General features: G+C 42.8%; 1 protein-coding gene across 2 annotated transcripts in view; it reads right to left on the reverse strand.

Moving 5' to 3' along the window:
* Positions 1–15,783, reverse strand: part of FAM13A (family with sequence similarity 13 member A) — a 501,662-nt gene that overhangs the window by 15,285 nt on the left and 470,594 nt on the right. The window contains exons 22-24 of one of the 2 annotated variants that reach the window (XM_030190686.1): positions 15,630–15,713; positions 6,871–7,067; positions 1,513–1,614 (exon numbers count right to left, since the gene is read on the reverse strand). In XM_030190686.1, the coding sequence (XP_030046546.1) occupies positions 1,513–1,614; positions 6,871–7,067; positions 15,630–15,713 (383 nt within the window). The remainder of the gene's footprint in view (positions 1–1,512; positions 1,615–6,870; positions 7,068–15,629; positions 15,714–15,783) is intronic. The other variant, XM_030190687.1, reaches the window with a different exon arrangement.

Here is a 15,783-nt window from a genome sequence, read left to right on the forward strand (position 1 = left end):
ACCTGTGTGTCTTGATAAAATTCCAGCACAAAAGCAGCCCAAATCACAGCCAAAGAGTGGCTGCATACATTTATACCCGGTCAGGAACTAGTGTACACGTACATACCTGACGTACGCATGTATATGTCAGGCTTAATATCCAGCCCATGGTGATAAGCAGCTTGTAACCCTGGATATTCCAGGATAGTCCAGGTTAGTACAACAATCCAAAAGCTAATCACGTACTGGCCAACATTCAGACCGGTATGCAGTTAGCTTGGCAGATAAAGACAAGACATCCTTTCAGCTTTCTAACTTTATCAGCTCACTTAACCACTTAGCAGCGATATTGAGTCCGCTAAACAGTTAAGTGCTGTCCCCACCCCACCCCCGGACCACCCCTAACTGGACTGCCAAAGAACTGACTAGGTTAAGTGCTGCTAAATATCTGGGAATGGCCAGCTCAGTGGGGTGTAACCAGACCGGAGCCTCTTCTGCCCGGTAAAACCCTTCTGAATATCGACCCCATTATAACTACATGTGTATTTCATGACTTTATCCAAACTTCTCCCTCAAACACAACTATACTGGCTTCACACACAAGTACACACTTACTTGTCATATCAATTATTTATATATGTGGGGTAACATTACTTGAGGCATTTAAGACCATAGAGCACCATTTATTTAAAAAAAAAACCCCACTTTATAAAATTACCCCCAATAGTCTTGCATCAGAAGAAAAAGTACTAATGGTGGGAAATCAAATGGCTTGATGGTACAATTGTCGACTGATGCCAAAACTTTGGGGAATTTCAAACATGAGAGGCAACTCTATATTAAGAATTATTTAAAATATTTGTTACCCCAACAATCCAAAAGTACTTGGTAGCAAACAAATCAACATACATAATAAAATCACGAAACAAAGATACATCATATCACCACACAATAAAAACTTTACATACATAAAATATACTAATCAAACCATAAATGTAATGCTCCATCTCAATGACATTACTGCTCAAAATCATACTGATGTTCAATTATCTTACTCATTCCATTTGCTTCTTAAGGTAGCCTCCAAAGGCCTGTTGAAATCGGTAAGTTTTCACACTTTGTTTAAATTCTGCACAAGTTTGCGATGCAGAGTGAGAGATAATAAAACACTTTAGAAAAGTACTCATGACCTATGAAAGCACCACAGGGATGAAAATCACATCCATGAGCTCCACAGAAAACTCTGGACCTAAGGTGATGAGGCTGATGCGGGAATTCCTGCACATGTATGATGCACCACCCTAGAAAGCTACTTTTTTGTTTTCTAGCCCATGCTCTGCTGCACAATATCACAAATTTGTGAGAGCTGCATATCCTGCTTGTTTTGGGTGAATGCATTTTTATTGTTGAATAATTAAACTTATAACATGTTTTCCAATCTTATTTTTTTCTTTCAAGACTGAACCTGGAAGATGGGCTTATCCTAATATACACACAGCACAGTTATGATACAGAAAAACTGTATTATTGTACCTTGAGTTTTGCTTAAAAAAATTATCTTCAAAATCTTTGAGAGTTTTACGGATTTTCTTCTTCTCTTCTCTTGCTTCCTGAAGCTGCTCCATGAGCTCTGGCCTGGTGATAGACAAGATAAAAACAAATTATAAAAAGTAATTATTATTAAAGGACAATTAGAATAGTCAAAGGCTTTTCACTCAGTAACTAAGCAACTGCCTGGCTAGACCATCCTGGATTAATATTGTCTCCCTCATAGCAGGTGTATCTGCAGGCTTTTCCAAAGCATGAATACATATAGCCAGATTAAAGAAGTTCCCAGGAGTCTGCTGAGGTTTAAGTAGTACAGACACATGCACTTGAATTTTCAAACAATGCTTTGTCCTCATGTGGATAGAAATAGGTGCAAATACATAGGCACTTTGAAAACTACCCAAAGTGTGCAGGTACACAAGAGAAGCTACCCTTTGCAAACTGCCTGTAAGACACTTTGAAACACCATAGACTAGTGAAAGCTCCTTTTCACCTCCCACAAAATCCCCTTTCATACACACACAATACTAAAAATATATACACATAGTGCTACCATGCTGCCTTCCTTCTAGCAATCTTTTGAATGCTGCGTTCGCTAGGTGCCATTCAATAGAATCCACTGTTTTTCTGCTGAGAAAACCTGCCTGCATATGCTGCTACATGTACAGCTGACAGCTCAGAGAAGTGTATTTCCACCTAAATCACCAAAGGAGTGATCTTCTCTGCTACTTGTTTGCTTCGAGTACCACCTTTGCCAGTTGATGTGACTTGTCACATTGTCTAAGATCCATACCACTTTATTCTGTACCAACGAAAGGTAAGACTGCAGAGACAGTGGACCTGCCTACATCTCTAAGCATCTGATAAGACCAGTTCACTTCCTCTGGGCTAGTTCACCCAGACAACGGACCCACCAAACCACGCAGGCTTGTGTCTATTGTGACTATGACCCACTCTGGAACCTCCACATCCACTCCATCAGACAGATTCTGTGTCATCAATCACCAACTCAAGCTGGTTCTGTGTTACCTCTGAAGGATGAGTCTCATCCGCAGATCCTGCGACTGAACCGGCCATCAAGATAGGAATGACCATTAACTGATTCATATGGGCCCTAGCCGAAAGCACTAAAATCCAAGGCTGCTGCCATTGACCCTAGTTCATGGAGATAATCCCAAGACCTGAGCTGTCTTGAGCAGGTTCCAGATCTGAAGCCTCAGAATTCTGTCCCTGGTCAAAAGCAATTTGCCTCTTAGGATATCAAACAGGGTTCCCAAATACTCGTGTCTGGGATGGAACCAGCTTAGTTCATGATCCATTCCAAGTTCTGAAGGAGATGAATTACTTTGGCCTTAGCCGCTTCATTCTCCAAGTATGAGTCTGCCTGGATCAGCCAGTCATCCAGATACAGGTTACACCAGATTTCATGCCTTCTGGAGAGCAGCTACTACCACCACCAAGGGACAGGTCAGAGCCATGGCTAATCCAAACATCAGGGCTTAAAATTGGGAGTGCTTCCTTAGGACCGTGAAACACAGGTATTTCTGTTGATCCTGTCAAATGATAATATGAAGATACAGTAGGCCTGTAAGAGTCAGAGAGATGAGAAACACTTCTTATCTCATAGCCACCATAAGTGACCTTAGGGTCTCCATGAAAATCTTTGACACCCACATCACCTTGTTGACTTGTTACAAGTCCAGAATTGGGCAAAACATGCTTTCCTCCTTTTAAATATATGGAGTACATCCTCTCTCCTCTATAGGTACCAGGATGACAACTTCTAACAGCAACAACCTCTTTAGAGTTTGACTGTCTCATTTTTAGAAGGGACGAGCAAGGGGAATCGAGGATGAGCTAGTTTGAGAGCACAGTCTTTTTAGATTATATTGAGAACACAACAATCTGAAGTGATATGGGTCCATCTTCAGTAAAATGTATTAAACATCCATCACACATCTCTCGTTTCATCTAACGTGGGCACTGTTTATCTCTTCTATTTTAATAAATTCCCTACTATTTTCACCTTCTGGTGCGCTTGGTCTGCTCTTTTATCTGCTTTCCCCAAGTATTTGCAGATCAAATACAGATATTTGCTGCTATCAAATATCCATCTACCAGCTGCACTAGAGCATGGACTCCTACTGTGCCCCGAGGCACCTTCCTGACCTCCTATTTTGCCTCCTTAAAAGGAATGACCCCTGGAGAGAAATCTGCATCTTCCCCAGGCTGTATCTCCTTAGCTCGGGAAAACAACTCGCTCCCTGCAACCTATCCTATGAAAGCCTTGGGACTTTAGACTCCAAATCTTTCCCCAGCTTTCCAATTCTTCTCCAAACAGTAACCTTCCTTTAACAAGAAGCCTACTGAGTCTCAACTTCAACGCCAGGCCAGCTGATCAATTCCTTAGCCAAAGAAGACGATGTGCATTTGCTGCTGTCGCTATCTTCTTTGCTAAGGCATGTATTTCACAAGGCAACAGCCAAAAAATACAGAGCCTATCTATCTCCAAGTGTGCTATCTATCTCCAAGTGTGCTACTTCTGAAATTTCCTCTGAGGAGCTTGTAAGAAGCCTCAGGCAACTGCTATGTACATCTCAGACATGCTCTTGCCACATATCCTTCTGTAGGGCTAGCACTAATACCTCAAAAGGCTGCTTCAACAGTGCCTCCATCTGTTGGTCCTGCAGATCCTTAAGAGCCGCTCCTCCTTCAACCATAATGGTTGTCTTCTTGGCTACCGCCGAGATCAACACATCCATTTTGAGCAGCCATAATCTCTTCTTCTCCTTTACCAGGTCCAGAGTCTGGGTACTTTCAACCTCATATCCGGGGTATCCCAACTCCATAGTGATTATATCCTTGATTGCTCTGAGGATAGGAAAAGGCTTTAGCTGGTTTATGAATCCCCTTTAGCAGTAGATCATCCTTTGCCTCAGCACCAGTTAGATGCTCTTCCAAGATCTTCAGGGCTGCCAGCATATAGGAAAAATTCAGACAACAGAGGTATCTTTCCCTGAGGTAATCTCTCCCTTTTCAAGGGCCTCCTTTTTAACTCTGCCATGCCTTTGGAAGAGACTCCCCTGGCTGTATCAAATCCAGTGATGCTACATCTTCTAAATCTCCTGGGCTCTCACTGACCTTGCATGACTCTTCAGGGACAGCCCGTCAGGAGATGGGAACCTCTTCAGGGAACCCGAGTGCAGGCCCTTCTTCAGACAGACCTGGTGCATCAATAATACAAATTCTATAAAAAAAAAAACACTATATCTGCCCCAAAACCTGGACCCCAACCAAGGACTGTTCCTGCTTCCTGAGTTCAAACAGAACTCAAAATAGCAGCCCCTCCACCTGGCTGTGGCCAGGCCTGCCAAACAGGGCTGTTACTAAAACCGGCCACTAAGCACTGTCCTGCTGTCAAGTTTTGCTGAACTCCCTAGTGCTGCTGCTGAAAAAAGAACCCCTGAAGTTGCCCCAACAACATCACTGGTGCTCCTCCTTGCACCCCTAGCACCAACCTGATGAGCTAAGTGTGGGATTGCCTTAGTCCACACACTGCTTTGTCTGCCCAAAACATGATTTCACATACTTCCACCATGGCCTGACTCACTTTCCTACAGCATCTAATGCCCCCTCCCCACCAAGCAGGACTGCTACTGAAGCTGTGCTTGATGTCTCGTTTCCTTCTTAACTCATTAGTGCCCAATGTTCCCATAATACACTTCCATAAGGGAATGTTGGGCACTAATGGGTTAAGGACAACTGTAGCGCTTGGCTCATTTCTTTATTTTTAACTAACTCTAATGAGCTCCAATGCAAACTCCTATTCAGCGCTCTTCACTCCCTCCAAAAAGCAGGGAAGTCAAAGAAGAGGAACAGCTGATCTACATCCTCAAAACCCTAGGAAATCTGGGCCAGGCAGGGGGAGTGGGACCTAGAACTACTGGGTTCTGTACCTCAGAGTTTCGAACCATGTAGCCAGTCTTTATCCCTCTTGAACCCTTATATCCCCAGACAGACTCCAAGAGAGCCTGACTTGAGAATCTCGAGGTCCACCAAATTTGTCCACACTTTCTCAGACTGCACAGGGACGACCTGTCTAGCATCTGCTGGAGACTGAGAAATACTAGCTACCTGCAGACTGCACAGGATCCTTATAGTATTAGGTCATCAAAGCAGTGGTTCTCAGCATAAATCCACATGTCTAGACTGGACTGATGATGTGGAACTACTGTTTTTGAAACCTATCACACTTTGTCTTCCACTTTCTTTATTTATTTGTTGCATTTGTATCCCACATTTTCCCACCTCTTTGCAGGCTCAATGTGGCTTAGAAGTGAAGATCTACGAACTGAGTGGAAAGAAACCTGAAAGCAGACTCTTAAACTCTTATTTGTTCTTAAACAATAGGCTGTATATATTCACTGGCTCAATCACTGAGTTAAGGTAACTGCTGATGCTTAATCTATATAGTCAGTGCTCCTATCTGCATAGAGAGAAGCACGAACATATGTATTTACTGGTGACCGTATCTGCACTACCCATTTAGTTGAGGCCTACAATTCAGCAGGCATATATGAAACAGATAAACAATATAACTCATGGGACTGCTTTGCGTTTTCAATCTAGCCCACAATTATAAGAATAGTATCAGGAATTTAGTGACTGAAAAGGCCTGATATCCATATGATTTCGAAAAACCTATGGAGAGGAGAGTTATATGTTGGCCAATCCGGAAGCTAATGCATAACTCCTTCTTATTATCAGGCTAAATATACTCAAACGTTATAGGCAGTTTTATAAAAAGGTCTATTAACATAGTAACAGTAGATAATGGCATATAAAGACCAGAACGATCCGTCCAGTCTGCCCAACAGTCAGTCATTTTCAATTCATGATTAAACCAACAATGAATGTGATATGAATACCTGGATCCTGATCTCTCTTTGACATTTCTGGGACATAGATCATAGAAGTTTACCTGGCACTGTCCTTATGCTCCTAACTACTGGAGTTGCAATCAAAGCCCATTCCTACCTACCTCAATCTGTTTTGTCATATATATAGAACACACACCACAGAAGTCCGCCCAGCCCTGTCCTCATTTTCCAACTACTGGAGTTGCTGTCAAAGCCCTCTCAAGCTCATTCTAAATTGTCTTGATGTATATGGGATACAGACCATAGACCTTGGATCTTAATAGCCGGAGTCACCATCTAAGCACCACTTGACACATCAACACACATGCAGCCAATAAACCCTCCCCCCCAATCAATCCTGCTTTATATACATTCTAACACAGGCATATATGAGTAATTTCATCTATACAGGAAACAAACATACATTGAGGCAGAATGGAGATTAGAAAGCCCTAGATCTTGGCTGTTTTTTGAAGGCATTTTGTCATCCATTGGTGAAATAAAGCCATCTGCGCCATCTTCCAGGTGTTCTAGGAAGTTTCGCAAGCTGAAATCTGGTTTTGCAGTCACTTCAAAATCTGCTTTTACACTGGTGTCATCTTCTGAGCCCTCTTCTTCTTCCTACAAAAAGACAAAATCCAAACAGAAAACAAAGAAGAATAAGAAATGTTTACACACCTGACCACACCGCTTTTAATCTGGTTAAGGTAAGCAGATCAGGGGCAATTCTATAATAGGTTGCCCAAATGTAGGCTCCTACTTTCTGTGGGTGGTGAGCTTAGTCTACAAAAAGATTTACATGTGTAAACCTGCATCAATGTGTCTACATTTAGGTGAACACATTTACAACAGGTCTATGGCTCATGTAAATGCAAGTGCCTAAATGCAGCATTACACTATTCTGCAAACAAAAAATGTAAAATGTCAGCTCTGCCTATCTATGCACCTCCCCTGTGAACACCCCTTGCAATTACGCACTAAGCCACTTGTGTCCTAATTATACAATAACTCTTAGCGTGCAGCTGCCATTTATGCGCATTGTACACTTACCCACGTGGATGGTGGTATTCCATAACTGTGTGTGCAAACTGCACTTACATTTAAAGTGGCCTGTTATAGAATTAGGGGACAGTGAAAGTCCATACATACACCCACACTAAAGGAGGTTATTTTCAACTACGGCCAATGAGCTGGGTTACCTCCCTAAATGCCTTTGAAAACTGTACTTTGAGAGGTACAGTGGTTATCAATAGAAATCAAACAAAATAAAACATGGAAAAGAAAATAAGATGATACCTTTTTTATTGGACATAACTTAATACATTTCTTGATTAGCTTTCGAAGGTTGCCCTTCTTCGTCAGATCGGAAATAAGCAAATGTGCTAGCTGACAGTGTATATAAGTGAAAACATTCAAGCATTACTATGACAGTCTGACAGGGTGGGGGTGGGTAGGAGGTATGCATGGGGACATCAAAGCATATCATTGATATTCTAACAGGACGGGTGTGGATAGGTGAGGGGAGGGGTGATCAACAGAGACTTACAGCTTTATGGTTTATAATGGGCTAGGAAACCCAGATCCTTAAGTCAAGTCCTTTCTGTTGGGTGTTAAAATATTCAATCATTCTGACTTCAAAGGTCTTACGTTCTTGTATGGTTTTAAAGTTACCTTTCAGGATTCTTACTGTGAAATCACTGGAACAGTGTCCTGGTCCTGTAAAATGCTGACCAACAGGGGTGGGAGCCCTACTGGCACCAGTATTGTTCATGTGATGTCTATGTAAATTGAATCTTGTCTTAAGCATCTGGCCTGTTTCTCCAATATAACATCCTTCGTTACATTTTTTACACTGAATGATATATACCACATTGGAAGATGTCATCAGAAGGCAGCAGTGCCAGCCTTTAAAGTGGGATAGTGTCACCAGCACACATCTGAAGGGGTGTGTTTAAAGGGAGCATCTTGGAATCAGTGTGGAACCAACTTAAGCAATTATCTACATGGTAAGATCTTTTGACTGGATGCATTTCTAGCCACTTTGTCATGGGAAAAAGGAAGGGGCAGGTATTCCGTCACTAATTCTACATTGATGTATAATCCCAAGGACAATTTTGTACAGCTAAGAGGCAAAGAGGAAACAAGGATGGAGCAATTTCAGGGACTCTTAAGATTTTAGAGATTGGTGTGTCATTTAGTTCAATCTAGTGGACAACCCCCGTTTCACCTACCAGAATTCTGAAACTGTTCCTGGAGAGCAGTAGGACAGGCTATTAGGAACTGAAGTGATTTGAGCAGCCCTTCTAATGCTTTGCAAGTTTCAGTATTAGGCCAAGACAGCAACAGTAAGATTTTAGACTTCATTTGTGTCATCAATTACTGGAGACGGAAATAGTTTGCATAGTACCTCCTTAAAGCCTGTTACTTTTTTTTCTGTGAGAAGGAAGGAGCAGCAATCTCCACCCCACAAAAGAGGTCACCAAAACAAAAATATGGAAGGCAGTGGCTAGGATGGAAGATACTCTCTCTAGTTATTCATCTCAATTATGTCAATTTGCAGGTGAAATATCTGAAAAAATGTCTGTATTGTTTGTTTGTGTGTGTGTGTGGGGGGGGGGGGGGGGGGGAGTAGCTGGGTGTGTCAATAAAATACGTCTGTAGATAGCTAGGCTGGAAGAACTTGATACTTTATTAAAGTTTTGATTAAGGGCAATCGTGCTGGAGAATAAAATTGAGAGGACAGAAAAATATGTTTATAGATATTATTTATACTTTCTTAATTTTCCTGTATGCAAGAAGTGTTGAAGAGATATTTGACTGACATTTTTACATACTGATCGGACCATCTACCAAATCTTTCTAGGGTATATTATGTTCCTAAATCTGGGTTATGGGCAGCCCCATTTTAGACAGGTCACAGAGCTCTGAATTGAGAGTGCAGGTCAGTACATCAAGTTTCATGAGTATTTTAGAATAGAACCTACTGTCACAGACCCTGTCCTAAAATACAGGAAAATGGATGTTTATGTGCTGTAAAGTGTTCAAAAGTACATACCTGTTTATCTTTGGGACTTTAGAAACATAACCATGTATTATCCTGCCACTGTGACAAAAACTGGATTCCCTTGTCAGCTGGCTTGGGGATGGAGGGGTGGGGGAGGAAAAACCCACTAGGGGATTAGTGAGAAAACCTACTCTAATCCCTCCAGTGAATTGCTGATCAATTGCAGCTGTTTACAAATCTTACATGTGTTTGGTAGCGGTTTAACTCTTGGCATCAATCTTCTAGGTCATAGATATTTAGTCCCCTTCTGAAATAGGGAATAAAGGTGTATTTACCTGTCATGCCCTTGTCCTGCCCAGACCTCGCTCCTTTGCCATTTGCATGCATTTGGGTTTGGGATGTGTATATCCTGGCTTTGTAAAATGGGGACATGGCGGGGGGAGGGGGGACTTGGGCTACTGTTAAGATGGGTTATTTTACCACGAGTTGTGCTATTTCAACACAGGGTCCAAGTTTATGCAATGAGACCCTGTGGTAAAATAGCATGACTTCTGGTAAAATAACCAGTCTTAACGGTAGCCCACACTGACAACTTACCCCCATTGCATGCACGTCTCAAACACAAATAGAGCTTGTAAAATGAGGGCCACAGATTTAATAGAAGTTGGTATTGGTGATTTTAACTATCATATTAGAGGCATCTACTGAAGAGGCCACTGGAAGGGTCACCTTGCTTGCCATCTTCTATTGGTCTCCAATTGAGACAGGATATTGCAGTTTTTTAGGAATAGGATGTCTCTTTTTAACAGGCAGCTGCTCCACAGGGGAACTAGAAGAAATTTCTTCCTTAAAATGCAGGACTGGGCCTTTTTCTAAAGTATCCTATTAAAGTATTTATTACAGGTAATATGGAACCTTCTCAATCGGAAGCTTTTTCGGTTAGTAAAGAACAAGGTTCCGCTGGACCATGATTTATGTCCTTTGGCTGGTGTGGATAGTAGGGATATTTAAATTGGGCAGATAGAAGGAATATTTTGATTGTATATTGTACCTTTTTCTTTCCTCTCTCCATTTGTGGGATTGTGGGGTTACAGTTAGTTCTGCTTTATGTGAAGATTGGTGTATGTAACATCCTATGCTTATTTGCTATGGATAAGTTATTTGTAATTACTTGAATTTTCTAAAAATATAATAAATATTAAATTAAAAAAATATATTGAAAATATTTATACAATTGACCCCACCACCAGCCACATAAGAGATTAAAAAAAAAAAATCCTGTGGGCCAAATGGATAACTGCTATATTAGAGGCTGTCCGATTTTCCCAAAATCCTTTCTCTGCCCAGTTTTGGCCAAAATTGACCGGGTGTTTTCAGTGGAAGCTGAAAATGTGTGCTTTGTTCTGTTGGTCTACCTCTCTCCTCTGAACAGGAGTTGCCTCTTCCCCCTGCCCACCTATAGGTGCCTCCTCAGACCTATCTTACAATCCCTGGCGGTCTAGGAGTGTAGTTACGGCAGTAGTGATCCCTAGTCGCTCTTGCCCATGCTAGCTCTGCTCTCAAAATGGCTGCCACAATCTTGCGGCAATTTCATGAGACTAGTACATATATAAGTACATAAGCACTGCCACGCTGGGAAAAGACCAAAGGTCCATCAAGCCCAGCACTCTGTCTCTGACAGCGGCCAATCCAGGCCCAAGAACCTGGCAAAACCCCAAATTTAATAATGATCAAGGGACTTTTCCTTCAGGAATCTGTCCAGACCCCCTTTAAACTCAGCAAGGCCAGCTGCTGTCACTACCTTCTCTGGCAATGAGTTCCAGAGTCTAACTACATGCTGAGTAAAGAAAAACTTTATCCGATTTGTTTTAAACCTACCACATTCTAATTTCATCTTGTGTCCCCTGGTTCTATTATTGTTAGAAAGTGCAAACAAACACTTGACATCTACCCGCTCTACCCCACTCATTATTTTGTAGACCTCTATCATATCACCCCTCAGCCGCCTTTTCTCCAGGTTAAAGAGTCGTAGCCATCTTAACCTCTCCTCATAGGGTAGTTGTCCCATCCCTTTTATCATTTTTGTCGCCCTTCTCTGCACCTTCTCCAATTCCTTTATATCTTTTTTGAGATGAGGCGACCAGAAGGTAATGGCAGCCATTTTGAGAGTACAGCTGACATGAGCAAGAGCAACTGGCGATCACTCCAGCCCTGAATATACGACCAGGACTTGTAAGGTAGTCTTGGGTGGGGGAGGGGAGCTACTCTTTGGTTTTTTTTTGGTGCAATGCAATTGCAAGTAAAGCGAAGATACTTACCTGTAGCAGGCACTCTCAGAGGATAGCAGGTAATGCGGTCTTGCGTTGCTTGGTCCAGAGCTTATAGTTTTACAAGAACTTTGTGGAGCGTGAGACACGATCCATCGCACATGCATGAGTGCCATCCCGCCTGCCGCAAGAGCGCAGTTAAATACTAAAGCATAAAGAAGGAAAAACAGGAGACAACTCCAAGTGGAGGCGGGAGGGTTTGTGAGAATATAAGGCCTGCTGTCCTCGCAGAATACTTGCTACAGGTAAGTATCTTCGCTTTCTCCGAGGACAATTAGGCCATAATTCTCACAACTAGGGTATCCCTAGCATCCAGGCTCACTGAAAACAAAAAACATTGGACAACTGAGCTTCACATCAGCAAGGACATAACTCAGATTAACCTGAAAGTATATACAAACAGTGAGAGTGCAGCCTGGGATAGAATAAAACGGGCCTAGGAGGTGGAGTTGGATTCTAGATCCCAGATTTTGCAACACTGTCTGCCCGAACCGACTGTTGCGTCTGGTACCCTGCTCAAGGCAGTAATGAGATGTGTGGTCTGAAGACCATGTCGCAGCCTTGCAAATTTCTTCAATGGAGGCTGGCCGCAAGTGAGCTACCGACGGCAGCCATGGCTCTGATATTGTGAGCCTTGACATGACCCTCCAGGGTCAGCCCAATCTGGGCAAAAGTGAAAAATGCAATCTGCCAGTCAATTAGAGACTGTGCATTTCCCAATTGCAACCCCCATCCAGTTGGGATCACAAGAAACAAAAAGATGGGCAGACTGTCTGTGGGGCTGTGTCCACTCCTTGTAATAGGCCAATGCTCGCTTGCAGTCCAAGGTGTGCAAGGTGCCTTGCCAGGATAGACATGAAGTCAGGGAAAGAATGTTGGCAAGAGAATCGACTGGTTCAGATGGAACACCGACATGACTTTTGGCAGGAACTTAGGGTGCATGCAGAGGACTACTCTGTTGTGATGAAACTTAGTATAAGGTGCATCCACCACTAGGGCCTGAAGTTCACTGACTCTAAGAGCTGAAGTAACAGCCACCAAAAATATGACCTTCCAGGTCAAGAACTTCAGATGGAAGGAATTCAGTGGCTTGAAGGAGCTCTCATCAGCTGGGTGAGAATGATATTGAGGTTCCATGATACAGGTGGAGGTTTGACAGAGGGCTTTGACATAAGCAAACCTCTCATGAAGTGAACTAGCGCCTGTCCAGAGATGAGCTTACCCTCTACATGCTGATGATGAGCTCTAATTAAACTGAGATGAACCCTTAAGGAGTTGATCTTGAGACTAGACCTTGCAAGGTGTAGAAGGTATTCAAGCAGGGTCTGTATAAGGCAGGAAACAGGATCTAGGGCCTTACCCTCACAATAGACAGCAAACCTCCTCCATTTAAAAGAGTAACACTTCTTAGTAGAATCTTTCCTGGAAGCCAGCAAGACCCGGGAGACCACCTCTGAAAGACCCAAAAAAGCAAATTCTAGGCTCTTAACATCCAGGCTGTGAGGGCCAGAGACTGAAGGTTGGTATGCAGAAGAGATCCCTCATTCTGCGTTATGAGGGTCGGAAAACATTCCAATCTCCATGGTCCTCCGGAGGATAACTCCAGAAGAAGAGGGAACCAGATCAGCTGAGGCCAATAAGGTGCGATCAGAATCATGGTCCCACGGTCTTGCTTGAGTTTCAGCAAAGCCTTCCCCACAAGAGGAATGGGAGGATATGCATACAGAAGGCTTGTCCCCCAATTAAGGAAGAAGGCATCAGACGCTAGCCTGTCGTGGATCTGAAGCCTGGAACAGAACTGAGGGACTTTGTGGTTCAGTGAGTGGCAAATGAGCGTTTCTAAAACAATCAGCAGCAACTCACACTTAATCCTGACTGGGTGATGGAGGCATATTTATGTGTTAGTATTTTACTTTTATTTGCGAATTATAAAAAGATATCCAAATCCAGGGTGCCTTACAATACCATGGCTGTTTGCACCCTCTGTTCTCTGCTCTGATACCAAGCCTGGAAGAGGAAGAGGGATGGGATATGATATACTGCCTTTCTGTGGTTATAATCAAAGCAGTTTACATACTATATACAGGTATATTATTTTGTACCTGGAGCAATGCAGGGTTAAAGTGACTTGTCCAGAGTCACAAGGAGCTGCAGTGAGAATCAAACCCAGTTCCCCTGGTTCTCAGGCCACTACACTAGCCATTAGGTTACTCCTCCGCACATACCCTGGCTGTTGATTTGTCCCCCTCACTCCCCAGCCATGCAGTGTGAAGTATAGCACATTAACATTTCAAACACACAAAAATATAATTTGCTAACATCCTGAGCCTACAGTATCAATTCAACAATTCCCAGAGGCTCGAGCACTGTAGGCTTAGTGAGTGCTACAAAAGCTGCATTTCATGAATTCATGCCACACAGAAGTGTTTGATTTATTTGGAACGTGCACCATGAATGTGTTCATGGTGGTGGTGGTGGGGTAACAGTATGGCAGTTGCTCAGCACATTAGCTCTGGAGCTGAGAATGGCAGAGTGGATTGGTCCTGGTCTCCCCTCCATATTTTTAGCTCACTCCTCTAGATTTCATGGACAGCAGCAACACCTGTTCCGTACGGTCAGCCACACTACACCAGAAATCTAGCAGCCCACAAACATGGAACTTCTGTACAGCTGTGAAATGGGAGAATGCCTGCAAGGTTAGGTCCGGATTTGGAACAAATTCCAAATATCCCAAATTATAATAGCAATCTGAATCATGGGAGCCAGGCACAAGTGCAATAAGAAAAAAACTCTTACAAAAAAGTTGCTGGATGCCACATTTGAAGGATGCTAGAATTCTTCACTATAGAAATGCATTTTCTGAATTTGTTCAATAAGTCTTAAGTTTTGAAGGAAAATCAGTGGTTTTCTAAAATATCCGTAATGGAACAGAGCTCACCTCTGCATACCTCTACATACAATATCCTATCCAAGCTTTCATGCATCTGAAGGCCGTGCAGCAGGTGAGGAAGTTCCAGTTGTCAGATGTGCATAAATCAGGGGCAAGATCACCACTGCATGCTAACCACATGTCCCACTGAGGTTTACACAGACCACTTAAAATTTAATTTAGGAGCAACTTACATACTGCATACCAAGCTGCAAAGTCCAGGGATACATTCATTTGAAAACTGCCTGAGGATAGTACTTGTAGGCACTTCTGCCTCTTTTTTCCACCGGCACTTTTTCCCAAGTAAGACATGTGCACTCTTGAAAATTAAAAAAAATATCTGTGTTGCTGTAACCCCAGTCCAGACACACCTCCATTAAATGCAAATGAAACTCTGTGCATTCCTCTACTTGTATAGAGAGTGGCCAATTTTCAAAGAGCATTTTTCCACTTGTAAAAGGCTGTTTTACCTGTGGAAATGGCTTTGAAAACTGCCCCCTCTTACAGAAGTGCAAAGTGGGAAAGTGAAGTGAAACATGACCAACAACAGCCTTTGGCTTCCTGAAGGTTGAAAAAGTCAGCGCAAAGTATAAGGTGCTGCCTGTCGGTGCAAACCTCAGGTAAAATACACCAAACCCTAAAACAAACACAGCTAAAAGGAGAAGTGGCATTAACTACTTTTCTTGCAAAGTAAAACACTGACAAAAAGAAAGCAATCATTCTAGGATCATATGCATTGATGAGAGAGTCGGCAGTTCGTTCAAGACCGGAGAAGCTCAAGCAGCTGTTGATTTGGGAGACAGTGCAAATATTCAAGCATAGCGATTAAAGCTAAATCATTCAGTTCAATTGACTGTGTTGGGTGGGGGTGAGGAAGGGCAGAGTAATGCAGTTTCTAGCAGTTAGCAGCTGGCGGTCTTCACCTTTATGTCCTTGAAGAAGGAAGCTGTTTCGCCCTCGATAATTGGTTGTAGCAAAGGGCTTCTCCGCTTGCTGGAAGGGGATCCCTGTGACAGGTGTTAACAAGTACATTACATTGTGAACCCCTTTCCCCTCCACCATGTCTCTATACATTAG

Source organism: Microcaecilia unicolor, chromosome 2 (assembly GCF_901765095.1).
Source record: "Microcaecilia unicolor chromosome 2, aMicUni1.1, whole genome shotgun sequence".
NCBI classification, from domain to species: domain Eukaryota; kingdom Metazoa; phylum Chordata; class Amphibia; order Gymnophiona; family Siphonopidae; genus Microcaecilia; species Microcaecilia unicolor.